This window comes from Procambarus clarkii, chromosome 24 (assembly GCF_040958095.1).
Source record: "Procambarus clarkii isolate CNS0578487 chromosome 24, FALCON_Pclarkii_2.0, whole genome shotgun sequence".
In the NCBI taxonomy this organism is placed as follows: Eukaryota; Metazoa; Arthropoda; class Malacostraca; order Decapoda; family Cambaridae; genus Procambarus; species Procambarus clarkii.
In genome coordinates this window covers 25,839,671-25,855,749 of record NC_091173.1, presented here as the reverse complement: position 1 = coordinate 25,855,749, position 16,079 = coordinate 25,839,671, and the positions used below count along the sequence as shown (strand labels likewise).

The 16,079-nt window shown below is 41.2% G+C and overlaps 1 protein-coding gene across 1 annotated transcript in view; it reads left to right on the top strand.

Annotated features, from left to right (window-relative positions):
* The first annotated feature begins 15,378 nt into the window (after positions 1–15,378).
* LOC138368116 (uncharacterized) overlaps positions 15,379–16,079 on the top strand; it is a 2,520-nt gene continuing 1,819 nt past the window's right edge. Inside the window, exon 1 of the mRNA XM_069330416.1 lies at positions 15,379–15,848. Coding sequence (XP_069186517.1) covers positions 15,585–15,848 — 264 coding nt within the window. The 5' untranslated portion in view covers positions 15,379–15,584. The remainder of the gene's footprint in view (positions 15,849–16,079) is intronic.

Genomic DNA, 16,079 nt, shown 5'->3' with positions numbered 1-16,079 from the left:
GAGGCTCAAGAGAGTGATTCTGAGGCTTAAGAGAGAGATGCAGAGGCTCAAGAGAGGGATGTAGAGGCTAAAGAGAGTGATGCAGAGGCTCAAGAGAGTGATGCAGAGGATCTAGAAAGTGACGTAGAAGCTTAAGAGAGTGATGCAGAGGCTTAAGAGAGGGATGCAGAGGCTCAAGAGAGTGATGCAGAGGCTTAAGAGAGAGATGCAGAGGCTCAAGAGAGGGATGTAGAGGCTAAAGAGAGTGATGCAGAGGATCTAGAAAGTGACGCAGAGGCTTAAGAGAGTGATGCAGAGGCTTAAGAGAGGGATGTAGAGTCTCAAGAGAGTGATGCAGAGGCTCAAGAGAGGGATGCAGGGGCTCAAGAGAGGGATGCAGAGGCTCAAGTGAGGCATGCAGAGGCACAAGAGAGTGACGCAGAGGCTCTTGAGAGTGATGCAGAGGCTCAAGAGAGGGACGCAGAGGCTAAAGCGAGTGATGCAAAGGCTCAAGTGAGGGATGCAGATGCTCCTGAGAGTGACGCAGAGGCTCAAGAGAGGGATGCAGAGGCTTAAGAGAGTGATGCAAAGGCTCAGGAGAGGGATGCAGAGGCTCATGAGAGGGATGTGTCGGAAAATCCGACACCATTTAATAATCATACAGATAATAGCTGTATTACCCACAAGTTAACCATAGAAAACGTAACTTGTAGTGGAATTACCGTCTATAGAAAACGGGATATCATCATCACATACTATTATAATTCACCAGCTATTCTGCTGGGATTATTCTTAAATACATTAGTCTTTGGACTTTACCATCATAAAACATCTCATATAAATTAACTTAATTATCAATATTAAAGTAGAGTAAATGTGACCCTTCTATCACTTTCTGACATGTGGACAATGTAAGCCAGGCGTCAGAGTGAGGATGAGCTATTGAGCTATGAGGCTGCTATGGAGGGCAGCCATTGTTTATATTGAGACCAGAGGCTCACACGGGAGCAAATTCGGCTCCTGTTAAATTTACTTGGACGTAGTGTTATGGAAACCAAAGGTGTACCATTTTTCAACACGCTGTCTACATATCAAGTTAAGTGTTCTTTCCGAAACCCATTATCTATCATTAGTGGCCATTAATGTCATTGGGTAGGGTTAGCCGGTTAGAACGCGAAATCGCCTCATACTAAAGGTAATTAAGCCAGGTCTTCAATGTTCCATGTACTGTATAGTGTTTTCTCTGATATAGCTTGTCATATATAGGATTCTGGCTTCACAGCTAGCGCACTTTTGACAGGTCAAGACGAGGAAGCAAGATTTGTGCACCAGTTACTGGGTGATATGGAAGCTACCTCAAAGAGGATAATTTGGTGTCTACACCCTAGTTATACCTGGTGGACTAACCTGCTGTACTATAAGATAAGGAACCTCTTCAATGTATGTAGTTAATTTTGTAGTTTGATTGGCTGCATATATATATTAATTTAACAACCCCCCCCCCCCTAATGTGTAGAGGATCGATTTGTGAGATTATGAGATTATTGCAGAAATACAGTCCACTCATTATCATTATACAAATTGCTATCGAAGTATATAAATTAACGTAAATATAAATTCATATAAATTAAATAAATATAAATCTCACAGGTCGGTTCCCACATTATTTGGTCATCTTCGAACCGAATGACGGATTATTTGATCCTATGAACCCACATTTGGTCATCTTAGTACCGGATGAACCAGTTAACCAGTGGATTCATTAAATATACTAGTGCAGTGTTATTTAAACAAAGCCAGTCAAGACGGCAGCGTAGCCTCGAGGGAGCTCAGGAGCCTCCCTCAGCCCAGTTCAGCTTCGTCAGCGGTTTCATGCACACCCACACATATTTGGTGGCGTGTTATTTCGTGAAATGACAGCGCTAATATTGAAGCCAGCCAAATTAGTGGCTGTGGTGTCGCGTGATTGTTCACGGATTTCGTGGTGTTACATTTCGCGAGAGATTATCTACGAATTTTGTGGACTTTATTTCGCGAGGTCAATAATAATATTTAATACTTCTAGATAATATTAGAAGTTTCATAGAGGCTAATTAAGAGGCTATTATCAATAATTGTGTATATTATTTCTCCAAATAGAGAATCATTTAATATATATTGCACTAGTGATCACAATATAATAATTACTAATTGCCAACCAACAACAGGGTAGGATATTAACCATTGACTAGTTGAACTATTATTGCTCATCCTAGTCCCATTATTACCATAGTCAGTTGTACTATATTGAACAACCTAACACCATTAATGAATGGTCCAGACCCTATTTTGGGTGTAATTTTTATCAACTCGAGTTGAGTTGTGTATATATAATAATTACTTATGATCATTACACCTTTGAGTGATTAATTAGTGTCTCTACCATCCTAGGGTGATATAGAAGAGCTAACCTAAAGGTACTTCCATGACACTGGTTTATCACTCAAATCATTAGTGTATGATTGTATATATATAATGTGTATTAATTTTAAGTGCTAACCTCTAGTAGAGGTAGGATTATTGCCTAGTGAGTGCAGAATTTACCCTAGGCTATCATTAGTGTTTGTTCAGTATTATGAGCAGCCCAAGTACAAGTCCCACAAGGCTTCACCAACTAGCCAGTATGGATAATGCAGGGAGAATGAAAAGAACCCTTGCAGGTCTTAAAGGCCACTTAACAAGACAGATCAAGAAATGTGAAGATTTGTCACAACAATCTCAAGTTGATTATGCTGACCTGGAAAGCTATTATCAAGCAGCTGCAGGTAAATTTGAGCAAATCAAATGTCAAATAGCGACATATGTGGCTGAACTTGCCAACACCAATTTATCAGAAACAGAAATAGACGACATTATGGTTGATCTTGCGAATTATGAAGATCACACTCAGGCCACGTTACAGCCTTATGTCAAATTAATTGCCCAGAACAAGGCAACAGCAACAACAACAACAGTTGCATCTAATACGAGTCAAGCAGAAGCTCGACTCCCTCCAATTAATTTACCCACTTTCTCAGGAAAAGATGAGGAAGATTGGGACGAATTTTGGAACAAATTCGTTGACCTTGTAGACTCAAAACAATCTTTACCAAAGAGTAGTAAATTCTCTTATTTGCAAGGCCAATTATCAGGTGAGGCTAAAACAGTAGTATCCCATCTGAGATTAACTAATGACGGCTATGATCTGGCAGTAAAACTCCTCAAGGATAATTATGCTGATCCAGAAGTAAGAACATCACATTTAGTTCATGAGCTGTTGCATTTACCCCCACCGGAGGCTTCAGCTGATTCACTCCAAGTCTTCAAGCTGGAGGTAGAATCATTGATCAATGCCCTCAGCCTGACAGCAGATACAAACGGGGCTGAGTGGGTCTTGAAAATAATTGTCCAGGAGAAAATACCTAGGGACATATTGAGACAAATGAGTGCTCATTACAATAAAAGCATCTTATCTATGAATGAAATATCTGAAGGTTTAAAGTCAGTAGTTCATCAATTACGAACACATGACAAATTAAAACCACCAAGTAAACCCTCAGAAACCAATAATAGTAAACCACAGAGTACCAAAGGTACTCCAAATCAATCTAAACAATATAATTCAACACCAAAGTGGAACAGTAGCAGTGTGGGCGTATATGCAGTGGGACCCTCCAAGCCTATAGTTACTGTGTCATCCAAGAACGTGACACCAAAGGGTACTGGAAGCTATGGAACATGTTTGTTCTGCAATGAGAAACATTCAATGTACCACTGCTCTAATTTTCCTGATAGTGACGCCCGTGTTGAGCGACTCAAAGATTTGCAACATTGCACGAGGTGCCTCAGGAAACATAACATCAACGACTGTGATACCCAATTACACACCTGTAATAGGTGTAACAAAGGTCAGCACCATGCAGCATTGTGCAGAGACACCAAAACAACGTCTCCAAACCCCAAGGTGGAAGATAGCATTCCCACCTCAGTACAGTACTGCAAGGTGCAACCAACAAAGAGTGTCCAATCGGCAAAGTCTAAAGGTAATACGACTTTGCCTACTGCCCAAATTACCATCCTGAATAAGAGGGCCAAGGTCCATACCCGTGGGTTGTTTGACCAAGGATCCCAGAGAACATATATCACTAAAAAGTTGGCAGATGAATTACAATTAAGGCCTGTAGCCCAGATGTCATTCAACATCTCAGGGTTTGTAACAGATGCAGGACCTCAAGTCTACCAGGTGGTACAACCATCAGTACGCTTAGGCAGGTACGTCTGTCGAGTACAAGCCATTGTGGTGGACAAAATACCAGTAGACCTACAAGTTCAAGGTCTGAGAGCAACAGCCAAATTCCTGAGAAATAGAGGAATAAAATTGGCAGATAATATTAAGTCTGATCACCTCACTGACTTCGGTCTCCTTGTTGGGACAGTCTATTGTCATCGATTCATCGGTAGCCCTACTAAATATCAGGGTATAACCATGTTAAACTCTGCAGGAGGTAAATTACTCTCAGGCCCAGTATCAAGCCTGAGGAGACCTATGCCTGCAGATAAACAATACCAGTAGAGATCTAAATTTGTCAGCTGATTATATTTCTCCAGTAGCATTATACTAAGGAGATTACAGCTGACTATAGTAACAGAGGTTGATGTTAGTATCATCATTTAAAGCTGGAGATGAGTTCATGAGGCCTCAGTGGCAAATCAGTGAATAGTAGCCTAAAACAGCTACAAGTCACTGCGACCAATGTCACTGAACCCACTGCAGTCTCAGAACCATACTTTACTTTAATGATGAGCTATTCAATCCTCTGAATCAATTAATTAAATTAAACCCCAGTAAATCTGATGACTGATTTGATACATTTATTATTTAATCAAGATGTATTCCATGGGCCTCAGTGTTTATATATCAGTGACCAGTTACCTGAAGAAACTTCAAGTTATATCTAATGTCACTGATCTCACTGCAGTCCCTGAATCATACTTGACTGTAGTACTTGATCACATTCAGTCTTCTGGGTTAAATAATATGTAATAAGGCTTGAATATTAGCCTTTCAAGAGTTGACAGGGAAATGAAATTGCATTAGACTTCTAACCCCTGCAACTCTAGTACGGGACATCCGTCCTGTACGAACAGACACACAAATGTGTGATTACTAACTACTAACATCAAATTAATCTAATAATTCGAAGGAGGAGTATCGGTGTTCGTCTGTTCTAAACAGGACTTCGACCCGTGAGCAGCCCCCTGGGGAATTATGTCGGAAAATCCGACACCATTTAATAATCATACAGATAATAGCTGTATTACCCACAAGTTAACCATAGAAAACGTAACTTGTAGTGGAATTACCGTCTATAGAAAACGGGATATCATCATCACATACTATTATAATTCACCAGCTATTCTGCTGGGAATTATTCTTAAATACATTAGTCTTTGGACTTTACCATCATAAAACATCTCATATAAATTAACTTAATTATCAATATTAAAGTAGAGTAAATGTGACCCTTCTATCACTTTCTGACATGTGGACAATGTAAGCCAGGCGTCAGAGTGAGGATGAGCTATTGAGCTATGAGGCTGCTATGGAGGGCAGCCATTGTTTATATTGAGACCAGAGGCTCACACGGGAGCAAATTCGGCTCCTGTTAAATTTACTTGGACGTAGTGTTATGGAAACCAAAGGTGTACCATTTTTCAACACGCTGTCTACATATCAAGTTAAGTGTTCTTTCCGAAACCCATTATCTATCATTAGTGGCCATTAATGTCATTGGGTAGGGTTAGCCGGTTAGAACGCGAAATCGCCTCATACTAAAGGTAATTAAGCCAGGTCTTTATTGTTCCATGTACAATGTTTCTCTGAAATACCTGTCATATACTAGGTTTCTGGCTTCACAGCTAGCGCCCTTTTAACAGGTCAAGACGAGGAAGCATGTTTGTGCTTCAGTTACCAGCACGTGGAAGCTACCTCAAAGAGGGAAAATGTGGTCTACATCCTGGTTATACCTGCTGTACAAATAAGATAAGGAACCTTTTCAATGTATGTAGTTAATTCTGTAGTTTGATTGGCTGCATATATATAAACTAATAAACCCCCCCTAATGTGTAGAGGATCGATTTGTGAGATTAAGAGATTATTGCAGAAATACAGTCCACTTATCATTATACAAATTGCTATCGAAGTATATAAATTAACGTAAATATAAATTCATATAAATTAAATAAATATAAATCTCACAGGTCGGTTCCCACAGGATGCAGGTGTTCAAAAGAGTGATGAAGAGGCTCAAGAAAGGGATGCAGAGGCTTAAGAACGTGATGCAGAGGCTCAAAAAAGGGATGCAGGGGCTTAAGAGGGTGATGCAGAGGCTCAAGAGAGTGATGCAGAGGCTAAAGAGAGGGATGAAGAGCCTCAAGAGAGTGATGCAGAGGATCAAGAGAGGGAAGCGAAGGCTTAAGAGAGTGATACAGAAGCTGAAGAGAGTGATGCAGAGGCTCAAGAGAGTGATGCAGAGGATCAAGCGAGTGATGCAGAGGCTCGAGAGAGTGATGCGGAGGCTCAAGAGAGGGATTCAGAGGCTTAAGAGAGTGATGCAGAAGCTCATGAGAGTGATGCAGAGGCTTAGGAAGGTGATGCAGAGGCTCAAGAGAGTGATGCAGAGGCTCAAGAGAGGGATGCAGAGGCTTAAGAGAGGGATGAAAAGGCTCAGGAGAGGAATGCAGAGGCTCATGAGAGGGATGCAGGTGTTCAAAAGAGTGATGAAGAGGCTCAAGAAAGGGATGCAGAGGCTTAAGAAAGTGATGCAGAGGCTCAGAAAAGAAATGCAAAGGCTTAAGAAGGTGATGCAGAGGCTCAAGAGAGTGATGCAGAGGCTCAGGAAAGGGATGCAGAGGCACAAGAGAGTGATGCAGAGGATCAAGAGAGGGAAGCAAAGGCTTAAGAGAGTGATACAGAGGCTCAAGAGAGGGATGCAGAGGCTCAAGGGAGTGATGCAGAGGATCAAGAGAGGGATGCAGAGGCTTAGTAGAGTGATGCAGAGGCTGAAGAGAGTGCTGCAGAGGCTTAAGAGAGGGATGCAGAGGCTCAAGAGAGTGATGTAGAGGCTCAAAAGAGTGATGCAGAGGCTTAAGAGAGTGATGCAGAGGCTCAAGAGAGTGATGTAGAGGCTCAAGAGAGTTATGCAGAGGCTCAAGAGAGTGATGCAGAGGATCAAGAGAGTGATGCAGAGGCTCAAGAGAGTGATGCAGAGGATCAAGAGAGGGAAGCAGAGGCTTAAGAGAGTGATGCAGAGGCAGAAGAGAGTGTTGCAGAGGATCAAGAGAGGGATGCAGAGGCTTATGAGAGTGATGCAGAGGCTGAAGAGAGTGTTGCAAAGGCTTAAGAGAGGGATGCAGAGGCTCAAGAGAGTGATGCAGAGGCTCAGGAGAGTGATGCAGAGGCTCAAGAGAGTGATGCAGAGGCTTAAGAGAGGGATGCAGAGGCTCAAGGGAGGGATGTAGAGGCTAAAGAGAGTGATGCAGAGGCTCAAGAGAGTGATGCAGAGGATCTAGAGAGTGACGCAGAGGCTTAAGAGAGTGATGCAGAGGCTTAAGAGAGGGATGCAGAGGATCAAGAGAGTGATGCAGAGGCTCAAGAGAGGGATGCAGGGGCTCATGAGAGGGATGCAGAGGCTCAAGTGAGGGATGCAGAGGCACAAGAGATGGATGCAGAGGCTCTTGAGAGTGATGCAGAGGATCAAGAGAGGGATGCAGAGACTTAAGCGAGTGATGCAAAGGCTCAAGTGAGGGATGCAGATGCTTCTGAGAGTGACGCACAGGCTCAAGAGAGTGATGAAGAGGCTCAAGAAAGGGATGCAGAGGCTTAAGAACGTGATGCAGAGGCTCAAGAAAGTTATGCAGAGGATCAAGAGAGTGATGCAGAGGCTTAAGAGTGTGATGCAGATGATCAAGAGAGGGATGCAGAGGCTTATGAGAGTGATGCAGAGGGTGAAGAGAGTGTTGCAGAGGATTAAGAGAGGGATGCAGAGGCTCAAGAGAGTGATGCAGAGGCTCAGGAGAGTGATGCAGAGGCTCCAGAGAGTGATGCAGAGGCTTAAGAGAGGGATGCAGAGGCTCAAGAGAGGGATGTAGAGGCTCAAGAGAGGGATGGAGAGGCTAAAGAGAGTGATGCAGATGCTCAAGAGAGTGATGCAGAGGCTCTAGAGAGGGATGCAGAGGCTGAAGAGAGTGATGCAGAGGCTCAAGAGAGGGATGCAGAGGCTCAAGAGAGTGATTCAGAGGTTTACGAGAGTGACGCAGAGGCTTAAGAGAGTGATGCAGAGGCTTTAGAAAGGGATGCAGAGGCTTAAGAAAGTGATGCAGAGGCTCAAAAGATGGATGCAGAGGCTTAAGAGGTTGATGCAGAGGCTTAAGAGGTTGATGCAGAGGCTTAAGAGAGGGATGCAGAGGCACAAGAGAGGGATGCAGAGGATCAAAAGAGGGATGCAGAGGCTTAAGAGAGTGATGCAGAGGCTGAAGAGAGTGTTGCAGAGGCTCAAGAGAGTGATGCAAAGGCTCAAGAGAGTGATGCAGAGGCTTATGAGAGTGATGCAGAGGCTCAAGAGAGAAATGTAGAGGCTGAAGAGAGTGATGCAGAGGCTCAAGAGAGTGATGCAGAGGCTGAAGAGAGAGATGCAGAGCCTTAAGAGAGTGATGCTGAGGTTCAAGAGAGTGATGCAGAGGCACAAGAGAATGATGTAGAGGCTTAAGAGAGGGATGCAGAGGCTTAAGAGAATGATGCAGGGGCTGAAGAGAGAGATGCAGAGGATCAAGAGAGTGATGCATAGACTTAAGAGAGGAATGCAGAGGCTGAAGAGAATGATGCAGAGGCTTAAGAGAGGATGCAGAGGCTGAAGAGAATGATGCAGAGGCTTAAGAGAGGGATGCAGATGCTGAAGAGAGTGATGCAGAGGCTTAAAAGAGTGATGCAGAGGCTCAAGAGAGTGATGTAGAGGCTCAAGAGAGATATGCAGAGGCTCAAGAGAGTTATGCAGAGGATCAAGAGAGTGATGCAGAGTATCAAGAGAGTGATGCAGAGGATCAAGAGAATGATGCAGAGGATCAAGAGAGGGAAGCACAGGCTTAAGAGAGTGATGCAGAGGCTGAAGAGAGTGTTGCAGAGGCTCAACCCAGCAAACACAAATCATCTACACAACGTTCGCCTATCTCTTCCCATAGGTGTGGGAATGATTTGCATTGAGAATGGTGCAGGAGAGCCTTTGAGAAACTTTTACTCAAAAAATCCAAACACAAAGGTTTAATTATATATTGTTTTTCTACAATTATTTTCTTCCAAATGTAAAACAAATAGTTTTTACATGTTTAAATATAAAATTTATGGTGTTTTTTTGTAAAATTCATTAATAAATTGTGAATGATATATATTGGCTGAGTGAAACCTTTAAAATCCATTTAGTTATAATTTGAACAGAAAAAAGTATTTTTCCAATTTTCTAAAAATTGCTCTTTTTAACACAATTTGACTCCTTATACATTCCACTAAACACTATATCATGTTTAAATATATAATTTATGTATTATTCTCTAAAATAATTTATATAAATTATATAAGTTGCTGGAAAGTGGTGTTAAAGATTCTGAAAACATTTTGTTGTGTTAATATGTTCTTATTAACTATGTCTCAAGTTCACAGTTTATCAAACAAGAATATTAACATTCGTCAACTCTTAAAATCTTATATGTTATCTTGCTGGTGCAAAAAAGGGTGAATCTTTAGGAACAGCTATAGTATCTATATATCACAAATGGTGTTTTCCCTAACTCAAACAATGTAGGGTTTATTATTCTACACATATTTCTAATGACTCTTAGATGTTTACATTCTCTGAAGTATAATTGTGAAGGCTGTGTCCATCACTCTCAACACAGATTCTTAAACTCGTCTCTGCAGGTTCAACTATATAATTAGTTTCCATTTTGAATCTCCATGGACATTTGTATCCAAAATGAAACCAATGTGGTTTCCTTCAGCGCCTTCAGCCAGCACATTTGCTCATTCATTTCCACAGATTCCAACAAGGTAGGGGATTTACAGAAATTTGTATATTCATATTGTTATATATTAAAAATATGAATGCAGTTCAATATGATAAGACAAATACATGAGTTTATGATAAATTCGTTTTCTGTGATATACCATTGATATGCTCTTTTTTTCTTTAAACGGCAGACTAAACTAAAGTGCTCACATCAACAGATTTGATGTATAAATGGTCAACGCTCAACAGAGTTAGTATAAATGTATTAGTATAAATCTTACTTGTCTCATTGTTAATTCACATTCAATGTCAACTTGTGGTTGCATTGTACAAGGCCAACACAGATGATCGAAGGAAACTAACTCTGCTCTAGTTCCATGAAGTTGCTATTTGGTCTTTACTCAATGCATTGTACATGCATTGTACAAGGCCAACACAGATGATCGAAGGAAACTAACTCTGCTCTAGTTCCATGAAGTTGCTATTTGGTCTTTATTGAAATTTGACAAGGCAGAGTGGCCTGCAACAACTACACCATCTCCACATCTAGTTCATGCTCCAGACATAAATCATGACACTGGTCCTGTGTATCCTCCTGCTGACCCGTCAACACCTGGCCCGTCGGGTGTGAGGCGCCCTCTCTTCACGTCTACACCTAGTGCTGAAGCTGAATCTGATGAAGATAATTCATATTCCACATTAGTGTTTGAAAACAATAGTGAGAGCGACGATTCAGACAGTAGTTTATTGCCAACCCAGAGACAACAGCGACGTGTTGTTATAGCAGAGACTCGCCTGAACTATAAATTGAAACATGAGCTGGTAAAAATCCCCAAACGTCGCAGGTGTGAAGTGTGTTCAAAGTCGGGTATCAGGAAGGAAACTGGTATAGCGTGCAAGACATGCGATGTTCCACTTTGCGTCATACCTTGTAATTACACCACTTATCACAGGAAAAGGGTGTATTGGGTGGACAAGAAATAACCACCTACATCAGCTTCACTCCACCTAGGAACATCTGTTGAGCAACTTCAGGAATCAGTACCTGAAGGAGGTGGAGTGGAGATAAAATGCTCAACTTATTTTACTACAATCGTCTTTGCTTTGGTAAGTACACATAATTGTCTTAGATTGTTTCAGTATTGTAGTCTATTTTCTTAGGAATATTTTGATACCTAAATGAGAACTGTAGCACGAAAACTAAAGTAAGTATTCATGAAACAAGAGAAACTTTTTTTGTGGGTGTTGCGGGTGTGAGTTGGAGTGTCAAGAGCGGGTTCCGGTTGTGTGTTTTCCGTCATCTCTACAGCTGTGAATTCCAAGGAATTGTATTTGATATGCATATGTCTGTGTAGGGAATTTTATTCCGAACACTATACAAAAAAAAACGGTGTGAAACAAGTATAAACTTGAAAAACATGAGCAAAGTAAAAACTTTTGACGCTCACGGGTACAAACACGCGTAAGATTTTATTCGCCGCAAATTTATTTGACGCTGTGTTGGCCAACTCTACCCATGTTCTTATAGAACTTTCTATTGCGAACACATTGCTATAAAAATGAAATACGTAGCTTCAGAAATAATGTCAGGACAGTTAAATAAGTATAAACATTCAAAGCACTGCATCCCAACAGTGTCGTCCCTGCTGAAATCACGGCTAACGCTTCGCCCAGTTCCTACACTCGTGCGGGTCACCCGATACCATAATTAGACATTGATAGGCATATGTCTGGGTGGGGAATTTTATTGCGAGTTCAGTGATATCAAAATGAGCGCTGTAGGATGACTGTGAGGCTGGCAACAAACGAAAGAGTATGAACATTTACTTCCTGTTTGGGTGTCACGGCGAGTCATCTTCGTGTTTATTTACTTCGTGGTGGGATACCAAATGCTTCGGTGACATTTTATGCATATGATCTTGTAGAGAATTTTATTGCCAACGCATTGATACCAAAATGAAAAACGTAGCTTGAGAATTGAGGTTAGGAGCGTGAAAAGATTATAAACTTTTTTGTGTTTACGCTTGAGCGCCCAGAACGCCGCGCGCACAACCCGCTTGGTTTTCCAGCTAGTGCCGCGCGCACTAAAGTGTTAAGCAACTGACATATGTGGAGAGCTAGTATCAAAATTTATGTTTGTCCTGCACACCGCCCCCCATCCAGTGGGCAGCGGTGGATAGGTTACAATCACTTAGTTGTTATCTACAGTTAGCAAACTGGGGATATTTGGCTAAAATTTCTGGTAGCAGATCATTTTGAATGAAATATTGACACATCGCTGGAACATTGGTTATAGAATTGTCTCTAAATTCATGTATCTTTTCGCACTCCATCACATAGTGACGGAGGGTGTGCGAATAATTTTGTTGACACAGTTTACATTTGGTCAGGTCTACATCAGCAGATAATGAGAATTCCCAGAGATACTTGTAACCGAGTCTAAGCCGAGCAGTAGTAACATCTAGAAGTCTGCTGATTTTATTGGATGATCCATAGATGTGTGGCTCCTCTTGTATGATAGTATGATGATAGATGGAATTACTAGTTCCAGTTTCTAGGCAGGCGATGAGTACTCACAATAACCTTAATTAAGCGTCAAAACAAAAATGTGTATACTCTTTTTACTCTCCTGACCTTAGTTCTCGAGCTATGTATTTCATTTTGGTACCAACGTGTTCGCAATAACATTCTCTAGAAGAACATCAGCAAAAACGGTCACCAAAAGTTATATGAATACCAGCACCCAATAGGTTAGGTGGATAGGGGGTTAGGTTGGTAGGTTACATTGAGTTAATTAAGTAGTACTTAGTGTTTATCTGTTATAGATAGGAGCTGCCTGGTATGGGCCAATAGGCCTTCTGCAGTTACCTTTGTTTTTATGTTTTTGCCCTGTAACCTAAATGGTTAGAGAGGCACATATATGGGCTTAGGGACTGAACCCCACACTACATTTAGCTAAGCTGGTTACAATCTTGATGATATAGTTACAAAATTCTGTATAAGTCGTCACATTATCAATGGGTTCGAGATCAACCACAATTTCCTGAATAGATATAACAAAGGGGATATTAATAGGGTATTAAAATTGTCAACACAAGATAGAACACGAAACAATGGGTATAAATTGGATAAGTTTAGATTTAGGAAAGACTTGGGTAAATACAGGGTCAGTAACAGGGTTGTTGATTTGTGGAATTTTTCTTAACTTATAAATTTATCTTTATTTATCTTAAACTGGTTGGGAGAGGTACAGTTTTTAACATAATTGGGAAGGTCATTCCACATTCGAGGTCTCTTGATTTGTAAAGCATTTCTAGTTTGACTAAGTCGTACTCTTGGAATATCAAATAGGTATTTGTTTCTGGTGAGGTGCTCATGGGATCTGTTACAACCTTCTAGGAAGCTTTTAAGGTCAGGATTGACATTACAGTGCAGCGTTTTATATATATAAAATACACATGAGAGTATGTGCAGGGACTTAATATCTAACATATTCAGAGATTTGAGTAAGGGGTCCATATATACTGCCCGGTTGCCTGAAATGCTATATGCCTACTATAGTGGCTTTAGGTATTGTATGCACTAGCTCTATCTATAAATCCAACATTATGTTTGTAAATCAACTATGTATGTACTTTCCTGAATAAAATTGACTTTACTGTACACTTATATTCTCTGTGGATTTGTTACCCCTATCGTTTGGGAGAAAAAAAATGACTAATACGTTCGGCGAATGACTTTGACTTCAACTTCACTTTGACTTCGTTCATGTCATCGTATTTTCCGTAATATATAAAGGTTATGACAATGCAATTATATTATTGTGTGCAAATAAGTTTGAAATTTCATGTACCCTAAAAATATTAAAATAAAGAATAAGAATAATTAAATAATTGTTGTAGTAAATTGTCACACGTTCATCATACGCAAACGAACACACAGTTTGGAGCGTCAGTACAAGACCGCCGCCATTTTAAAACACGGCTTCGAATGTAAGTAATGTTTTTCTCGTACTAACACTGTGTTATACAATAGATTTGGTCTTGAATTCACAAATCTAGTTGTTACATCTGACAGAGTATGTTAGACGGTGTAATGCTGGTCCATGTTAACGTATTTGTGGGCTTGGTTGGTTTAAATGTGGAGGCGAGGCCTGGCAGTGCTGGTGTATGTGGAGGCGAGGCGAGGCCTGGCAGTGCTGGTGTATGTGGAGGCGAGGCCTGGCTGTGCTGGTGAGTATGTGGAGGCGAGGCCTGGCAGTGCTGGTGTATGTGGAGGCGAGGCCTGGCAGTGCTGGTGTATGTGGAGGCAAGGCCTGGCTGTGCTAGTGTGTATGTGGAGGCGAGGCCTGGCTGTGCTAGTGTGTATGTGGAGGCGAGGCCTGGCTGTGCTAGTGTGTATGTGGAGGCGAGGCCTGGCTGTGCTAGTGTGTATGTGGAGGCGAGGCCTGGCTGTGCTGGTGTATGTGGAGGCGAGGCCTGGCTGTGCTAGTGTGTATGTGGAGGCGAGGCCTGGCTGTGCTAGTGTGTATGTGGAGGCGAGGCCTGGCTGTGCTGGTGTATGTGGAGGCGAGGCCTGGCTGTGCTAGTGTGTATGTGGAGGCGAGGCCTGGCTGTGCTAGTGTGTATGTGGAGGCGAGGCCTGGCTGTGCTAGTGTGTATGTGGAGGCGAGGCCTGGCTGTGCTAGTGTGTATGTGGAGGCGAGGCCTGGCTGTGCTAGTGTGTATGTGGAGGCGAGGCCTGGCTGTGCTAGTGTGTATGTGGAGGCGAGGCCTGGCTGTGCTAGTGTGTATGTGGAGGCGAGGCCTGGCTGTGCTAGTGTGTATGTGGAGGCGAGGAGGCGAGGCGATCTAGTACTGATGGAATAATTTATATAATAATCACTAGAAATTATTTCGATAAGAATTTGAATTTATGCATGTCTTTGTTTTGGCATGCCTCTATTTCCATATGTTACATTTCTGCATGTCTCCAATTCTGGAAGTGTTCACTTTTGCATGTGCCTGACAAGGATGTTATATGCACCAGCTTTAATTATCACACATTGTATATAATGAATGACTTATTTTTAGAATTTTAATACATATTGCATCTGTCAATACATTATTAACAATAATATAGGTAATATGGTAGTCTAATGTAGAAATTTGACACTCTTTAACAGAATGTACGAGTATAAGCGAAAAAAGCGACTCCAATACAACAACAGATGGATGCAAGTATCAAGAAGGCTAAAACGTATACACAAAATGCATCCAAATACAGCTGTACACACTAGTGAACCCATTAATCTTACTGAGGCAGCATCAAGTTCAGAGATTGAGTCGTCAGACAATGACATTAGTTCTTTTGAAGCCGAGTCAAATCAAGAGTATGGATTAGGCTCTGAAATTGATGATTTACACATGAATCTTACTGATATTCATGATGTATTATCTAATTCTCAAAGTGAGGAGGAGAATGATGACCATGATAATCATCATTCACTTGTTTACCCACAGAATTTATTAATTCAGTGGGTAAACAAGAATGGTGTTACACACAATGCTGTTGATGAATTATTTTTTTGCAGTAACAGAAAAAATGGAATACATAATGAAGGAATTATCAAAATTGACATTTTTATCAGGGGATATCCTGAATATTGTCAAAATGACGGAAACCCATATGTCAAAAACACATGGAGATATACCAATCCTGGAAGACATTCTTCCATCCCCACTTGAAACTGTTGAGCAGGTGGAAAGTCTGTCACATGAGCTAAAAGTTAACAGTGAATATAAAAAGAGTATGGTAAGTGTTGCTTAATTCTTTTAGCCTGAGTATGGTAAGTGTTGCTGAATTTTTTTAGCCTTGTACATATGTCTTTTGATTAGTTTTTTTGCAGATGAAGGAAGGTGGGGTGGCACATAATTGATTGTTCAGTGTTATGTTTAAGGTACAAATAAAACAAAAGCAAAAGTTACTCAAATTCGTTGATTTTTGTAATAGTTAAGAAGGAAAATATTTTAATGCTATTTATTT